Here is a 17,662-nt window from a genome sequence, read left to right on the forward strand (position 1 = left end):
GAGAGAGAGAGAGAGAGAGAGAGAGAGAGAGAGAGAGAGAGAGAGAGAGAGAGAGAGAGAGAGAGAGAGAGAGAGAGAGGAAGGAAACTACGCAAGCTGTACTCTTCCCTAACCCTCCCTCCTCGTCTCAATCCTGCATCTTTCCACGGCTCCTCGTCATTCTGTCATCTACGTACACCTCTCCTTCTACAGCTACTACGTCAAGAGAGACAGGATACAAAAATACTGTAGACACAGACATTAGGAACGTCAAAACACCTTTCCTTCTGTATATACGTCAGGGAAAATGCAGAAGATAGAGGGAGGTAATAAACTTTTCCTTTCCTTCTGCAGCGATTGCTTTAGGAGAGAGATACTGTCTGAAGTAGAAGGTACAAGAGAATAGATAGATGAAGGTGATGTAGTTTCAGAGCAATCTACAACATACGCGGAAACAATACATCATTCACTCAGGTGTAAAATGAGTTAAAACAAAAGGGGACCTGACGCATGAAGTCGGGAGGGCGTCGCCAGCGTAGCACGTGGCGAGGGAAGCAGCAGGAGGTTCTTAGGTGTTCTCGTGACTCACATTCGCCTCAAGGTCAAGTCAGGAGAGGAGGAAATAGCAGCCGGTGACGATACAAAAGAATTAAGGGGAATCTCGAAAAAGAAGAGAAGGTAATAGGGTAGCACCACGGAAGCAGGTGTGTGTGTGTGTGTGTCGTCTTCACACACACACACACACACACACACACACACACACACACACACACACACACACACACACACACATACAAATGTACACAGACAGTCTTAATAATTTCCTCCCTGTTGCTTCTTGTCCATCGGTTCGTACTTATGTTCTGTTGCACCTTTTAGAAAAATTAACGTTTTTGCTCGCATCAACACTTCCTCCAGACCCGAAATTTCGTCTTGGCCAACGCGCGGTGCTCACTACAACTATTTATTTGACGTCGCAACTTTATCCTTCCACAGATACAATTAGCTTTTTTGTAGCAGTTAATCTTCACTTTCATATGCTGTGTGTGTGTGTGTGTGTGTGTGTGTGTGTGTGTGTGCGCGCGCAGGGCCGAGGGACTACCTCCACCTGGCGCGACTCTGTCATAGCGGCTAGTAATTACTTAATTATTAGAAGCAGGAGAACGGGCGCAGCGGAGACACACACACACACACACACACACACACACACACACACACACACGCGCGCCCGGTAGCTCAGTGGTTAGAGCGCTGGCTTCACAAGCCAGAGGACCGGGGTTCGATTCCTTGGCCGTGTGGAGATATTTGGGTGTGTCTCCTTTCACGTGTAGCCCCTGTTCACCTAGCAGTGAGTAGGTACGGGATGTAAATCGAGAAGTTGTGACCTTGTTGTCCCGGTGTGTGGTGTGTGCCTGGTCTCAGGCCTATCCAAAGATCGGAAATAATGAGCTCTGAGCTCGTTCCGTAGGATAACGTCTGGCTGTCTCGTCAAAGACTGCAGCAGATCAAACAAACAGTGAAACACACACGGCCACCCTAAGGAGAGATACAAAAAGAAACTCGTAGGAAAATTTCTCGACATCTGAAAACTGACACGGCCTAACAGGAGTAATACTAAACTCTTTGCTGAGAACCTGAAGGAAGAGTTTGAAAGTATGAAGGAAAGTAAAATCTGATCAAAACCGGGGTCATCGCTAACTTGAAAGCAGAAAATATAGACCCACAAACACAAAAGGAAGACCTGAGATAGCACCCACACTTCGTCCCTCACCCATCTCTCAGTACGAAGAACAGACATAGATCATTGCAACTGTCACTAACTTGATACCAACAGATAAAAACTCACAAGCACAAAAGGGGCACATAAGATAACACCCAAGATAACACGTGGACTTGTCCTTCAGCCCTCTACCATCATCTCTCGTCCTGCAACACATCCCCACTTCCAGCAGCAGCAGACACCACATCCACGGAAGCCCACGTCACATCGGGGAAGGGTCGGAGGGGTGGACCAAGCACGCAAGAAAAGGCGTCGGGCGGGCGGACGGGAGCGGCGAGGCGGCCAGGGTGGCTGATTGGCCAGAATATAATTAGGCAAATTAAAATGTCATTAACCAAGCTTTTCCCCGGTATTTGTTGGGCCTGGAAAATGAGTGTGCAGCGGTAATTATGTGGCAACAGCCATTTGGGAAGGGGGGAGAATGCAGGGAGGCGCCGAGGGTAATATTTTGCTCACACTCTGTAGGGAGGGGAATGGGAGGGGCAGTGGGGGGAGGAAGAGGGCGCGAGGTGAGTCTTCGGGAGTCTGGTGGAAATTTTGGCGCGGGAATCGGACGCTGGTATAGGTGCAGGAGGCGCTCAGGGGGAATAATTTCACACGTACATCAGGAAGACTTTTACGAGTGCTGCGCCGCGCCTGGCAAAGCTGCGGCTCGTGCGTTTTGCTCCATTTGTTTCCAAGCTTTTGTAAGGCTTTTTGAGGCATTATCTTGTACCCACTGCCTCTTCCTCCTCCCCTTCCTCCTCTTCCTCCTCCTAACTTAACCTAACATTACCTTACCTTGCTTGTCCTTACCTAACAATCTCTTAGTCCTCCCTCCCTCATAACACAGCCTAATCTTAGCTTTCCTTACCTAACCTAACATAACGTACACTCTCTTCTTATTTTTACTCTTTCCTCATTACCTAACATAACCAAAACATAACGTAACCTACTCATTCTTCTTCCTTTCTTTACCTATTGTCCTCCTTGTCATTTTTATCATTCCTGTTCTAACGCGTCCCCTTTTCTCTCCTCCTTCTTCCTCTTCCTCCTCTCCTCTCTCTCCTCTCCTCTCCTCCTCCTCCTCCTCCTCCTTTATAATCAAGCGCCAGGTATAAACCACGAAGATCTCCGGAGATGCCGAGGTGAGAACACAAGCTAAATTATGTCTTCTCCTTAATTAATAACCACTGCTTAATTACCTTGCGCGACAACGATAAAGTATCCAGGGAGAGAGAGAAAAAAAATAATGCATATTCGCACAAGACCGGCGGGCGAGCCTCTACGGGATCCAGCCACACATTTCTGCTAATTATCGGAGAAGAAAAGAACAGCCTCGCCAGCAGCCAACACTAACTCTCCTTTCTTTCCCCTGCCGCCGCTGCTACGAGGAGAGTACGAAAGCATAAGGAAATTTAACTCCTGGATGGGAAAAAATAAATACTTGGTAGGTAGGTACACGTTAACTTAGCTTATCTCTGTCTGTCTGTCTGTTTATCTGTCTGTCTCTCTCCCTCTCTCCCTCTCTTTCTCTGTGTGTGTGTGTGTGTGTGTGTGTGTGTGTGTGTGTGTGTGTGTCTGTCTGTCTGTCTGTCTGTCTGTCTGTCTGTCTGTCTGTCTGTCTGTCTGTCTGTCTGTCTGTCTCTCTCTCTCTCTCTCTCTCTCTCTCTCTCTCTCTCTCTCTCTCTCTCTCTCTCTCTCTCTCTCTCTCTCTCAAAATTAGTAGTTCAAAGTATCCGTCTTATTATATTTTTTTTTTGTATTTTTTGAAAACTTGGCCTGTATTCTTAAAGGGTTTGCCGTATTATAAGCACTGTACTTACGTTAACATGACTCTCTCTATTTATTTAGTTTTTGTTTTCACTTCGCTCACAAGTTGGTGTTTCAAAGGATTCGTTTTGTCGTTTGTGATTTTCGAGATTATTTTTCTGAATTCTTGACATTGTCTTTGGTGTAATTGTTAATGACAGTGCAGGAATCACGTTAAATTATGACTAGAATGAAAAGAGAATGTAAAAACTCTTGAAGCTTCAATATTTTCTCTCTTTTCAAATGCTACAACTGTGATTTGATGATTTTTAAAGCTTTTTTCCTAATGACATACTGGAAATCTCGTTAAAATGTCACTAAAATACGAAAATATCAAACAAAATAGAAACTCAATAACTACAGCCTGTTAGAAATACACAAAATAACACACCAGTTACACAAAAAATACAATGAATTGAGATACTGAGGTTTGCAAGTCATAAACATTATAGACAAGATGATAAGGTAGCATGGAAGGCATTAGCTTAACTGCGGCTGAAAGTGGTGCAGGGAGAGTTACAAATCAGCCTTACGAAGAAGAGGAGGAAGGGAAGGACCATCAAAGAACATAGAGAACAAATGATAAGAGACACGTTTGGCGTTTATTGACTTATTGTGATAAATGAATGTGAAGAGATGTATGATTATGAATGAGGAAGTGGAGAAGAGGGAGGAAGAGGAAGAGGGCAAGGATGAAAGGAAAGACGTTATTCTGTCTTCTGCCTAATATATCTTACCTGAATAAACTTTGAAAAAAAAAAAAAAAAGATATGACTCCCAGCAACACATAGTAACAGAAACTACAGCAAAAAAAAAAAAAAAAAAAAAAACCCGACTGAAAATCATAAACAAAAATATACAAAAAAACACTTAAAAGTAACTACGAAAACAATGAAAGAAAAAATCAATAAACAAAACACCGAATCATATCAGGAGAGAGAGAGAGAGAGAGAGAGAGAGAGAGAGAGAGAGAGAGAGAGAGAGAGGAAATGCTTGCACCACTGGAACGTCAAGGTCAAGAGGAGGAGGAGGAGGAGGCGGAGGAGGCGGAGGAGGAGAATAACGGGACATGCTCATGGCGGAGGCAACAGCGGGTCATCATGAAGAAAATACTGCATCTGCCTTCGTCCTCCTCCTCCTCCTCCTCCTCCTCCTCCTCCTCCTGTTCCTCCTCCTTCTCCTCCATCGCCAGGGTCTGAGGGTGGAGGGAGGGGGGAGGGGGAGGGGGAAATTAACGGTGCTAATCAAGAGCTTCTGGCGAGAGGTAATTGCTGCTTCGCAAGACGATGTGCTCCTCATTACGCCGCCCGCCTTATTACTTGCTGCTGCTGCCCTCACCTCTCACCTCTCACCTCTCACTCTCACTCTCCTCTCACCTCTCACTCTACTCTCTTACCTTTCACTCTACTCTCTCTCTCTCCTCTAATTCTCCTCTCATTCTCCCCTCAGCCTCTCCCAGTTACTTGTTTCCCAGCTTAACTCTTTCATATCTCCGCATTTCACTCCAGTTACTCTCTAGTTAGCTTATCTTTCAGCCTCATGCATCATCTCATCTCGTCTCATCTCATCTCTCCCAGCCACTCGCCTTATTTCTCTTATCCACTCTTCTCATTTCATTCTTCACTAGTTTTCTACCTCATCTCATCCCTTTTAGCCTTTCACTTCATCTCTCCCAGCTTCATCTCATCTATGCTTTTCTTTTCTTATATCTTCTAGTACACCTTTCACCTAAGTTTTCGTCACCTCTTCCTCTCCATCCTCACCTTGCATTTCTCTCACTTCTCCCACACTGTTACTGTTTCTCCTCCGTCTCTCACTCTTACCTCTCTCAAACCTGTATTTCAAACTCACTTTTCCTCCTCAAAGTTCTTTTTTATTGTAAGTTTTGATGTATGAATTTTGTGTGTTAGATAAAAATTTCTAAGTTTTGTTTATAAGCCTTTCAGTACCATGACGCGTTTTCACATTCATTCAGTGGTTTTATACAGCTTCAGAAACTTATGTGGGGATCAAAATAGCGAAGACTGTGGCCATTAATCTTCTGACTGACATAGACTCTTTCTAATGTCAATAGAATGGTCTAATCGTACACAAATCTCGAGGTAAATATGTGTCTCAACGCTGAAGGAGTTCTATTTGTGCTTCTATGAGGTCAATAATAAACAAAGTGACAATTTCTTGCTCTCTCACTCACTCTCACCAACATGGCCATTAATCTTCTGACTGACATAGACTCTTTCTAATGTCAATAGAATGGTCTAATCGTACACAAATCTCGAGGTAAATATGTGTCCCAGCGCTGAAGGAGTTCAATTTGTGCTTCTATGAGGTCAATAATAAACAAAGTGACAATTTCTTACTCTCTCACTCACTCTCACCAACATGGCCATTAATCTTCTGACTGACATAGACTCTTTCTAATGTCAATAGAATGGTCTAATCGTACACAAATCTCGAGGTAAATATGTGTCCCAACGCTGAAGGAGTTCAATTTGTGCTTCTATGAGGTCAATAATAAACAAAGTGACAATTTCTTGCTCTCTCACTCACTCTCACCAACATGATTCTATCCCGTTTCTTTCGTTTTGTTAGTGTTCCTGTATCAGTTCGAGTAATTACTTGATAGTGTTTATTATTGTCTTGGTCTGTGGTTAGAAAATTCGTTGTCTTTTGTTTCTTTTTAAGTTCGTACTAGTGAAAAGAACGGAGGGACAAAGGAGTGTTTGTGATTTATGACTTAGATTTTGGATTTATGAAGGGAAATAAAGAATGCATTATTTGATTTGTTCATAATAATGCATGAGTTAGATATTTTTTTGACATTGAATATAATCTCTCTCTCTCTCTCTCTCTCTCTCTCTCTCTCTCTCTCTCTCTCTCTCTCTCTCTCCACATATATACACAACCTGGTGTGCCTGGGCAAGCATCTTATGGCCCCACCCGCCTCAGTGTGCACCCCAGCCACTTAGCCTCTCCCCTCCACACACCCTCACATTCCCCTCTACACTGCACTTTGTTTTCCCCTCTCCACACCCAATTACTCCCGCCTCCTCCCCGGCCCGTCCCTTCCCGGCCCTTCCTTTCCCTTCACGGCGGCGTCCTCGCTTCCTGCATTCTCGTGCCACAAACATCGACATCATCGGCATTCCGCGACGCATGACAGCAGCTAATTGTGTTGCCAGCGGGGCCAAGCAGCTGCAATAGGCAATGGAATTCCCTGGCCACTGAAATCTCGGGACGAAGGCGACTTGCGGTCACGAGGGAAAAGTAAATCCGACGGGAACAGCGAACATGGAAGAGGAGGAGGAGGAAGAAGAAGGAAAGGAGGAAGAGGGGAGGAAGAAGAGGGGGAAGCAAAAAATTCAAAGGTGGGGAATTGACAGTAGTTGTGGGGAGTAGCTGTGCGTGAGGGTGTGAGGAGATGGAAAGGTGATAGAGGAGGAGGAAGGGGAAGGAAGGAATCAGGGAGGCGCTAACGAGAGCTGGTGGAAAGGGGAGAGAGTATAGAGGAAGGGGAAGAGGAAACGCCGGGGAGGGAAAGAGGGAAGGTGTGTGTGGATAGAACCTGCAGCAAACCAGCCAATAAATCGTATTGTTACTTTCCCTTCCCACACACACACACACACACACACACACACACTGCGCCACCCAAGCTCGCGTGTCACCTTGAGAACGCCACAGACCAGCCATTAAATCTTGCTTTGTCGTCATCGAACCGAGAGCCACGGCGAGCTGAAAATACGCGTCTCCCCAGAGCAACACGGACGAGTAATTTCAATATAACAGCTTACGTGATCCCTTCCTTACCCTTCAGACGCTAACACACCCTCATGCACTCCTCACACACCTCTCACAAACCTCTCCCACGCACACTGACCGTTTCTAACACACTACATTCACACTGATTTCACCCTTGGAATGCTCAGGTAATCAGGTGGGCGTACTCTGCTCACGCTAGACGCCTCCACAACCAGACACGATGCTCAGGAGAAAGGGACGCGACACATCGACCGCCTCTATGGATTATCAGCAAACGTCGCACGGAGAAGGAAGAAAGCTACCTGGATTTCGACAAGTTCCTCAAAAACAAGATCGCGTGAGGGAGCTCTTGAGGCGGAGGAATCGGCGATATTACTCAGGAATCGACGATAAGTTCAGTTTCTCCACTTGAGGGGCCTTCCGTGTGGCAGTGAAGGGCCGCGCGTCACGCCCTGCTACCTGCCATCACGCGGCGGGGCTTCATCTGTTCTATACTTGGCTAAGGGAATACAGGTGGAAATGTGAGAACTATAGATACAAGACTAAGATCAATGTTTACCTATGAAGTAATAGATAGAAATGTAAATAAGATGAAATAATATAGATGAATAAATAAACATAATTGTTCGAGAAATACTGGTGTAAATACTTTTATGAATACAGGTGAGAATATGAGAACTATAGATGGAAGACTAATTTCAATGTTTACCTATGAAGTAATAGATGAAAAATACATAAGATGAAATAATGTAGATGAATAAATAAACATAACACTAAAAATACTGGTGTAAAAACATTTATGGTACTTTAATATAGCGAGAACTGTAATGGCCTTTCTAGTGCACCAATAGACCAAAAACAGTAATGAAGTTAATAGTAAATATATAAACTCATCATTGTAATAATTAAGAAGGATCCTTTACTTCTCAAAACCTGGAGAATGACTGACCTAATTGGTTTTATTCTTGTTTTTGTATTCTATTTTCTTCATTCACTTCAGAATAATTGTTCAGGATAATTGTTACTGTGATTGTCAATATTGGTAGTATATATTGTTATTTCCTCCTCCTTCTCCTTCTCCTCCTCCTCCTTTTACTCCTCCTCCTTCTCTTCCTCCTCCTCCTCCTCCTCCTCCTTCTTCTCTTCCTCCTCCTTTTTCTCCTCCTTCTCTTCCTCCTTCTCTTCCTCCTTCTCCTACTCCTTCTCCTCCTCCTCCTCCTCCTCCTCCTCCTCCTCCTCCTCCTCCTCCTCCTCCTCCTCCTCCTCCTCCTCCTCCTCCTCCTCCTCCTTTTCCTTTTCCGTCTCTGTAATAAATCAACTATGCGATCGCTTTTAGTTAATCACGAGAAAACCATTGCTGTTCCCTAGTCCTTGAGCTGCTCCTCCTCCACCTCCTCCTCCTCCTGTGTTACGCTCATTCCCAGCCACACGCAACCCTCTCCGGCTCTCAATATATCGACAAAATAACTCAAGGAATAATCATGTACCACTCAAGGGACATGGAAGACATGGAGAGGATAGAAAGGGAAATGCAAAACAGGCTGGGATGGGTTACGTTAAGTTCGTTTGAGTTAGTTCTGGTGAATTATTTGAACTTTTCCTCTATGTAGTTCTTTCAGATCTTTCTCTGTGTTGTTCAGGTTTTTTTTTTCTCACTTTACAGTTTTCCTTCTATATGGTAAAAAAAAATGTATTGTGCATCGGCCGGGAATCGAACCCGGGCCTCCCGCGTGGCAGGCGAGAATTCTACCACTGAACCACCGATGCTTATTTCTTTCCGTAATTCATAAAATTTAAGTCTATCTATTTCTATCTATTTATTCATTTACTCTTGTTTGCATTTGTGAATTTCTAAGTTGACGAAAATACACACACAAAGAAATATAACTCCTTAATATTAGTCATTATTAGCATGGTGAAATAAAAGGAAGAGGAAGAGGAAGAGGAAGAAGAAGAAGGAGGAAGGAAGAGAGTAACAGAAGAAGCAAGCATGAACTGACCTTGTTTGTTCATCCGCGAAGTCCTCACTACTTTCGTTAACTCACCTGGAAGGAGAGAAAAGGAAGTGAGTCAGTGCACATTATAATTCTCTCTCTCTCTCTCTCTCTCTCTCTCTCTCTCTCTCTTTCTAAGAATGATAAGCTAGCAATCGAAGACCACCACCACCACCACCACCACTACTACTACTGCTACTATTACTACTACTACTACTACTACTACTACTACTATAACTGCTACTACTACTACTACTACTACTACCACCACCACCACAGTCCCACAACCAGAAATCCCCATACGAAAGCAACAACAATAAAACACAACAACGCTACCCCACCACCCACCAACCCACACACAATCCCGCCTCCCCAATCCCCCCTACCTCCCTCACAACAACACCCTGGCGTCCCTGTGTCCTCATAAGCCACAGCAAGTCAACAGGGGTCGACAGAGATAAACCCGTGGGTCGCTCGAGACATGATCAACATATCTTGTGTGTCTCAACGTATGCTAATTAATTCCTACGACTGCAAGGGGAGACTGGAGGAGGAGGAGCAGCAACAGGAGGAGGCGGAGGAGGAGGAAGGATAATGATAACGATGTATACGAAGGAAGGAGAAGTAAGATGGGTGTGATGAGAGGGAAAGGAAGAGGAGGAGATGAGAAGAGGAAGACAAGGTGACAAGATGAAGGCAATGACGATAACGAAATGTCTAGACCGAGGAAGAGGAGAAGGAGAAGGAGGAGGAGAAGGAATAAATGATGCAGATATGTACGAAGGAAGACGAGGATAAAGGCTGGAAAATAGGGGAAAGAAAGACGGTAAGAAATAACAGGTGGAATGTATGAAGGAGGAAGAGGAAGAAGATTGATGGAATGAGTAAGAGAAGAAGGAGACGGGGGAGGAGGAAGAGATGCAGAAATATGATTAAAATTACAAGATTCGATGGAGACAGAAAGAGGAGGAAGAGATGATGCTAAATTTGACGAAGAAGGAGATGGAGGAAGAGAGTAAAGGTGGAAGAGGAGGAGGAGGAGAAGGAGGAGGAAGAGAAGTAAGAGAAGGAGGAGCTCTAGTCGTTACGTCGTATGAGGCTGGTCGTTTCTACCTCATAATACAGAACGACGCGACAGTAAGTGGGTCGTCTCAGTGCTCGGGGAAGCAGAAGGGAGGGCACCGAGTGTCTTCAGAGACCTGAACACACACACACACACACACACACACACACACACACACACACACACACACACACACACACACACACACACACACACACACACACATGTTCTTGTCTTTGTTTATACTGAAGGAGGAGGAGGAGGAGGAGGAGGAGGAGGAGGAGGAGGAGGAGGAGAGAAGGAGGAGGAGGTGGTGGTTGAGGAGGAGATATAATAAAAGAAAATCCCTCTACTACTATTACTACTACTGGAATAAGAAAACATTACTACTACTACTGCTACTACTACTACTACTTCTACTACTACTACTACTACTACTACTACTACTACTACTACTACTACTACTAATAAAAAAAATTACTACTACTACTACTACTACTACTACTACTACTACTACTACTACTACTACTACTACTACTACTACTACTACTACAAACATAACCACTCTCATTACATTAAACGCCATTAAGATCTGTCTCTCCCCCCCTCCCAATCTCTATATTTCTCCCACGGTGACCCAATTATGACCCTCTTCTGCAGCGCCTCTGCTGGAGTGTTTCGTCCTCCTGAGGTGGCTGACCGTCATAAGGGAGACAGAGACAGGAGTGTTGATGGGGACCGGGGGCGGCAGACGGCGGTAACAGCCACTTGTCTTCGCCTTAACGACCGTCACCCAACAACCTAAACAAGTGTTATGTGTTGAGTAGGAGGAGGAGGAGGAGGAGGAGGAGGAGGAGGAGGAGGAGGAGGAGGAGGAGGAGGAGGAGGAGACAGGAGACGCAAATTAATGTTTCTAAGCCGACTTAATTTTCAAAGGAGAAAGAATACTAAGGAAAGAGAACAATAATAGATCTCTCCTGGTTCATACTATGTCGTTTTGATGGTTAACAAATTGTAAATCTAAACAAAGACTGGTAACCGTGGAGGATTAGGTGAGAGGAAAAAGAGAAGGACCAGAAGAGCGGGAAGGAGAAGGGAACGTAGCACAAAGAAAGAGGAAACAATAAATGCCAAACTTTTACGACTGGAATTGTAAAAAAAAAAAAAAAAAAAAAAAATAAGGAGAAACGAAAGGCGAGGTAGAGACGAAGGAATATCAGGAGACAGGAGGAAAGAAATACAAAGATGGAGAAAGCGAAGTAATATGACCAGGAAAAGAAGAAGAGGACCAAAAGGAAGAGAAGGAGGAAGAGGAAGAGGCATACTCCAAACAATACACACATAATAATACCAGATACTACAGGAATAAACTTCAAACGAACTCTTCACATTCCCCCTTCAAAGTTTCAGGAATTTTGTATTGACATTATTGAGAGAAAGAAATATCTGCCCTTCGTAATAACAGCTCACATTATACTACCACTACTACTACTACTACTACTACTACTACTACTACTACTACTACTACTACTACTACTGATGAAAAAACCTTCAATCCTGTAACAAAACCACCAAAAAGAATCATAAATCAGAGAAAAGACAGAAAAATAAAGCAAACAAGGGAGAAAAATAAGAAATAGTGAAAAAGGGGATCAAAAGGCAGAGAGAGAGAGAGAGAGAGAGAGAGAGAGAGAGAGAGAGAGAGAGAGAGAGAGAGCAGTAAGAAAGAGGTGATGAAAAATTGTTGGTAAAGAGGGTGAAAGTTAAAGGAGAACGGAGGAAGGAAAGGATGAAGTGAGGAGAGGAAGAAGAGGAGGAGGAAGAAGAGGAGGAAGTTGAGGAGGAAGGAGACGAAGAGAGAGATGGATGGAAGCATAAAAGGGAAGAGAAAGGAGAGGTAATGACACACTTAATGTTGAAGACTTGATCAGCGTGTAAAGTGTGAGCGTTGAGAGAGAGAGAGAGAGAGAGAGAGAGAGAGAGAGAGAGAGAGAGAGAGAGAGAGAGAGAGAGAGAGAGAGAGAGAGAGAGAGAGAGAGAGAGAGAGAGAGAGAGAGAGAATTATCATAAACTATAACTAGGTGAATCTCTCTCTCTCTCTCTCTCTCTCTCTGTAGGAGGATGGATTTGGGAAGGAAGTGCAATAACATAAGAAAAACAATAATAATAATAATAATAATAATAATAATAATAATAATAATAGTAATAATAATAATTTGATTGAAGAACACAAAAACAGATGACTGGAAGAGAGAGAGAGAGAGAGAGAGAGAGAGAGAGAGAGAGAGAGAGAGAGAGAGAGAGAGAGAGAGAGAGAATCACGTAGTTATAAGTTAGTAAGAATCTATCATTCCCCCACCCCCTCCTCTAACACCTCCTCCTCCTCCTCCTCCTCCTTCTCCTCCTCCTCCTCCTCCTCCTCCTCCTCCTCCTCCTCCTCCTCCTCCTCCTCCTCCTCTTCCTCCTCAGCCCCATCTGCCTCTCCCTCCTCGCCAGCGATGCGTCTCAATCCTCCTTTTGAAGTTGGCGGTCACAGATCAATAATGTAACAAAAAGGCGACGCCACTCGGACCAACGGTTAGCTGCAGCATATGGACACTTCCCCCAATTGTTACTCTCTCTCTCTCTCTCTCTCTCTCTCTCTCTCTCTCTCTCTCTCTCTCTCTCTCTCTCTCTCCCGGAGGTCGATTTCTTGAGTGGTGAGGTGGGAAAGTTGCTTCGTCTAATGGGATGTATTTTGCACAGGAGTGGGAGTAGGAGTAGGAGGAGGAGGATGAGGAATAGGATGAGGAGGAGGAGGAAGAGGAATACGGGTAGGAGGAGTAGGAGGAGGAAGGAAAAGAGGATGATAAAGATGAGAAATATCGATTTTGGTTCAGGTGTCCCTCGCGCCCTCTATGTCAACCCCACCCCTCACCTCCCCCAGTGTCCATGCCCCTTTTTTCCTTCGCGTGGGTCCTTCCATGCCCTCTCACACAATGTTTTCCAGTCCATTATTCCATCCTTCTCTCTCTCTCTCTCTCTCTCTCTCTTTCTGCACGGTAAGCACTTCACTTCACCACATTTCTTTCTCATTTTTCTTGGTGATGCTTTAGACAAAATCCCTTCGCTGCGTGACGCTCTATCGCTGAAGACTTTGCCATCCCGCAGCACCTCTTCAATATTTCTGAGTGTTCCCGAGGGAGCCTCAAGCCCGAGCAAGCGAGGATGACCTTCATTATTACAGCTCCTCGACGATACAAGGGAGGAAAAAGGGGGTCGGCAGCCACATAACTTGCCGAAAAGGTCATCATGGCAGGAGGAGAAAGTAGAGAATGTGTGGGTGTCTTGAACCAGTATACTCTTAGTTCCTGGATGCTGGGATCGGTGCATAGGTGAGGTGCATAGGTGAGGAGTAGCAGTGGCGTGAGGATATGCAAGAAGCGGAAACAATAGAGAACGTGTGGGTGTCTTGGTTCAGTATTCTCTTGGTTCGTGGTATTGGTGTTTACTCATAGGTAGGAAGTAGAGGTGATGTTGTGAGGGTTGTGAGGCAGAGTAGAGGGTACACTATAGAATTAGACGTCTTAGAGTGGTATTTTTGCAGGTGTTATGCGTTGATGCAAACGTGATAAACATGAAGTAAGGATGAGATACAGATGATGTTTAACAGATACTAAGGAAAAAAAGAAAGGAAAACAAGGAATAAACACAAGGCTTAGTTAGGGCAACATCCACGAAATCATGGCAGATATGAAAAAAAAAAATGCAAAAATGATAGATAATAAATGAAAAGTACAAGAACTAGAAGATACTTATAAGATGAAACAGAAAAAAAAAAAAACTAGAGAACAAGTAGCCATGTTAGTAATGAAGAAAAGCTGAGAGATACAAGATGACAGGTAGGGAAAATACTCTCAGGAACTTAAGTGAAAGCACACACTAATAAAAAAAAAAAAAACTGAAAATGATGAAAGAAGAAATACAAGAGACAGTAAAAGAAAGATAACTAGATAATAATAACCATGTAGAAGGATATACAAGATATAACAGATAAAAGAAATGTGAGAAAGTGTGAGGAAAAGACAAAATGCGAGAGAGTGAAAAAAGTCAAAGGATGGCAGAAGAGTTGCATAAGAGTGAGAAAAAAAAATATTCACCCCAAGACGGATATCGGAACATAATGAAATGGAAAAGCAATAAACACGCGATATAGATGAGATGAAGAGGATGAAGGATTGGGAAGAGAAGCATGAGGAGGAAGACGACATTGCTAATAACATATACTAATGAGGGCAGTAGTGAGGTGATAACGACGGCGCGAGGTGATGCAGGTTAATTGGACGGGACAGGTGAGGGTGCTAATACTGACGGTAATGACCCAAGGGACGAAGCTTGGTTAATTAACTCCCTCACAAGATGAGTTAAGTCTTGCCCTGCTTTGCCTGACGGAGGGCGAGGCAGGGCGAGGCGAGGAAAGAGGTGCCAGTGAGGACAGACCTAAAGACAAAGCTTGTACGAGTATTTTCTTTTATCATTCCCTAAATTTTCTCTGGTCTGTATATTTTTGTGGGAGAGATGGCCGTGTGGTGAAGCATTTGGATAAGTTTGTTATGTTGTGTTGGGATTTGCAGGTCTTAAGATATATTTGGTTACTTGGTTTGAAATTACCTAACCTAACCTAACCTTACCTAACCTAACCGAACCTATCACTGTTTTACTTTACCTGGCTTCACTAATCTTGTGTCTGGATAGGTTAGGTTATATTGAATCAGGTAACCTCCTCTAATCTAATGATATGTAACTTTATACTGTCCAGAATTATCTTGTCTTATATATTTCCTAAACTATAAAGATCTGAGATAAGATTCAACCAAACCGAAATATTCAGATTTTACTTCTACCTTATCTTGCCTAACTTAACGTAACCTTACCCACACAAATCCAACCTGACATACACATAAGAAACACCCAGAGTAACTAATTATCAAAATGTACAAGAAAAAAAATGACAGTTTCCCATTACATTGTACATTCGTAACTTCAAATATAACCTAACCAAACTTACCTTATTACTTATTTTGCCTAACCTAACTTAATTCTAATCACAATATTGTAACCTAACATAAAAACCCACTTCAATTTAACTTATCTTCTCACCACTCCAATCTAAGACACATTAAAATTAATACACCCTAAGGTAAAAATAAATAAATAGGTAAATGAAATAAATAGAGATAATACAGCTTACACTACACGCCTTCCTCGCGACGGTGTTCACTTCGCTACGAGGAACAATGGCATGACTCCACATCTCTTCAAATGAACAGCTGTGTGTCGCGCCGTGAGTCTGCAGCGGCCGCAGCGAGTCACCTGACAGTTCCGTGACTCAGCAACACCGTCCCGTCATGCACGTCACGCCTCAATGACTGAATTTACTTTCCTTTCTTTTTTTACCTTCTTTGCATGGGTGAAATTGCACACTTAGAAAAAAAGGTTTAGAATAAAGAACTGGAAAGGATGTTGAATTGAGAGAGAGAGAGAGAGAGAGAGAGAGAGAGAGAGAGAGAGAGAGAGAGAGAGAGAGAGAGAGAGAGAGAGAGAGAGAGAGAGAGAGAGAGAGAGAGAGAGAAGAATCTGTTTTCTTTTGCACTTTTCTATTTCTTTTTTTCAGGAATGCCAAATATAAAGAAAGCAGAGAAAAAGAAAAGAAACGCCAGAATCTAGTATTTTTTTCTTTTTACCGGAATGAAATGCATGACAACATAAAATAGTCATCGGAAGAAAAGGAAGAAATGAAAAAGAAAATAAGAAATCTCTATATTTTCTTCATTTGTATGGCTTAAATAATGTGAAGATTAGGAAAGAATGGAGAAAAGTTAAACAATTTGAAAATGGACAAAAGTTACAAAATAAGATGTAAAAATAAATAAATAAATAAACAAGGATAAAATGTAAAATTGAAGATAACAAAGACACACATACAACTTAGCTTTAATTTAAGGATCCACGTTAGAAATGGGAAAATAATTAAAAAAACAACCATGAGAAAATAAGACATACGAAAAAATCAAGCTTAAAAACCTCAAAACGATTCCAAACCGCTTACATTCCAGCCTTCACTCTGAGCGCATCAATACATCACCATGCACAAGAACACCTAGTCGGAAGAGATCGACAGCAAAAGTAGTGGTGCTGCCAGTTTACCTGCACGTCATCACCATTGTGCACCCACCACCATCACCACCACCTGCCGTCCCCTGCCTCCGTTCCGTGCATGCCCGCCTCCTTCGCTGCGGCGCCGGGACACATGGGCGACGCGTGCACGAGAGCGCTAATCATAATAACCGATGCATAAAGGCCTCGGCAGAAAAAGGAGACAACCCACGTGCCCTCCTCTCTTTCCGCGCGTGAGTGAGGGGAGGAAAATGGGAAGGGCGCGCGGCAGAGGGGACGGCGAAGAGGGAGGGGAGAGGCTAAAAGACCAGAAGCAACAGTATAACAGTTGGCGAGTGGGGTCGGTCGTCTCTAAGGCTTTGTGTGAGGGGCGCGGCCGCCCTTCCCAGGACAGCTGCACCGCCCCGCTAGGTGATGGCCGCCTCCCCTCGCCCTCCCTTCGTCCCCTTCTTTTCTCTTCTCTTCTCCTCCTCCCCTCAGACGCTGCCTCTTAATGCTCCCCCCACCCCCCATCAGTACCTCCCTCCGTCCCCAGACCATTGCTGATCCTCTGATTCCTCTCCCACAGTCGCCAGTCCCTCTTGGGTCCTTATGACTTCACACCCTACAATCCACAAGTCGTACACCCTCCCGCCGCCCACCCTGTACTGTCACACCCCTTCAGTTCGCATCCTGGTTATTTCTTGAAGTTTTACACATTATATAACCGCGTTTGTATGACAAAATTAAGAAAACCCTGTATCCTTATATTTCCCATGGCACCAGACTTCATCCAGTGACCCAGTAGTCTTCCAAGCCCAGACAATGGGAACAACACAGTGCAGGGAGGAGGTGGTGATGGTGGCGGAGCTTCATAGAGGCAGTACACTAGGTCTGACTTGTGGTACTATCGCCAAGAGACACCCGCGAGGCTGAGTTTGTGCTGAGGACACGAGTTTGGGTTAACGCGACCTTGGCGAGTGCTCACAACACTCACGACAGGCCTGGGTAGCTGCCTGACACAGTGACCTCCTGCGGCGACCCGGCTTGTGGCCTTCTTAGATCACGTGATGCATAGACGAGTTCACTCCGCGCCCTGCTTCTCCTCATGTATGTCGCCCTTAAACTCTTGGTAGAGGAGCAGCTCTGTGTTCTGGATAA

At 44.1% G+C, this 17,662-nt stretch overlaps 1 protein-coding gene and 1 non-coding gene across 11 annotated transcripts in view; both read right to left on the reverse strand.

Moving 5' to 3' along the window:
- LOC123515430 (homeobox protein prospero-like) overlaps positions 1-9,337 on the reverse strand; it is a 268,714-nt gene extending 259,377 nt beyond the window's left edge. For all 10 annotated transcript variants that reach the window (XM_045273988.1, XM_045273987.1, XM_045273986.1 and 7 more), the window contains exon 1: positions 9,310-9,337. In XM_045273988.1, coding sequence (XP_045129923.1) covers positions 9,310-9,322 — 13 coding nt within the window. In that variant the 5' untranslated portion in view covers positions 9,323-9,337. The remainder of the gene's footprint in view (positions 1-9,309) is intronic.
- On the reverse strand, positions 9,006-9,076 carry Trnag-gcc. The gene has a single exon. It is a non-coding gene; the product is annotated as a tRNA-Gly (tRNA).
- Positions 9,338-17,662: the final 8,325 nt, after the last annotated feature.

The sequence above is a fragment of the Portunus trituberculatus genome, chromosome 39 (genome assembly GCF_017591435.1).
Source record: "Portunus trituberculatus isolate SZX2019 chromosome 39, ASM1759143v1, whole genome shotgun sequence".
Lineage (NCBI taxonomy): Eukaryota > Metazoa > Arthropoda > Malacostraca > Decapoda > Portunidae > Portunus > Portunus trituberculatus.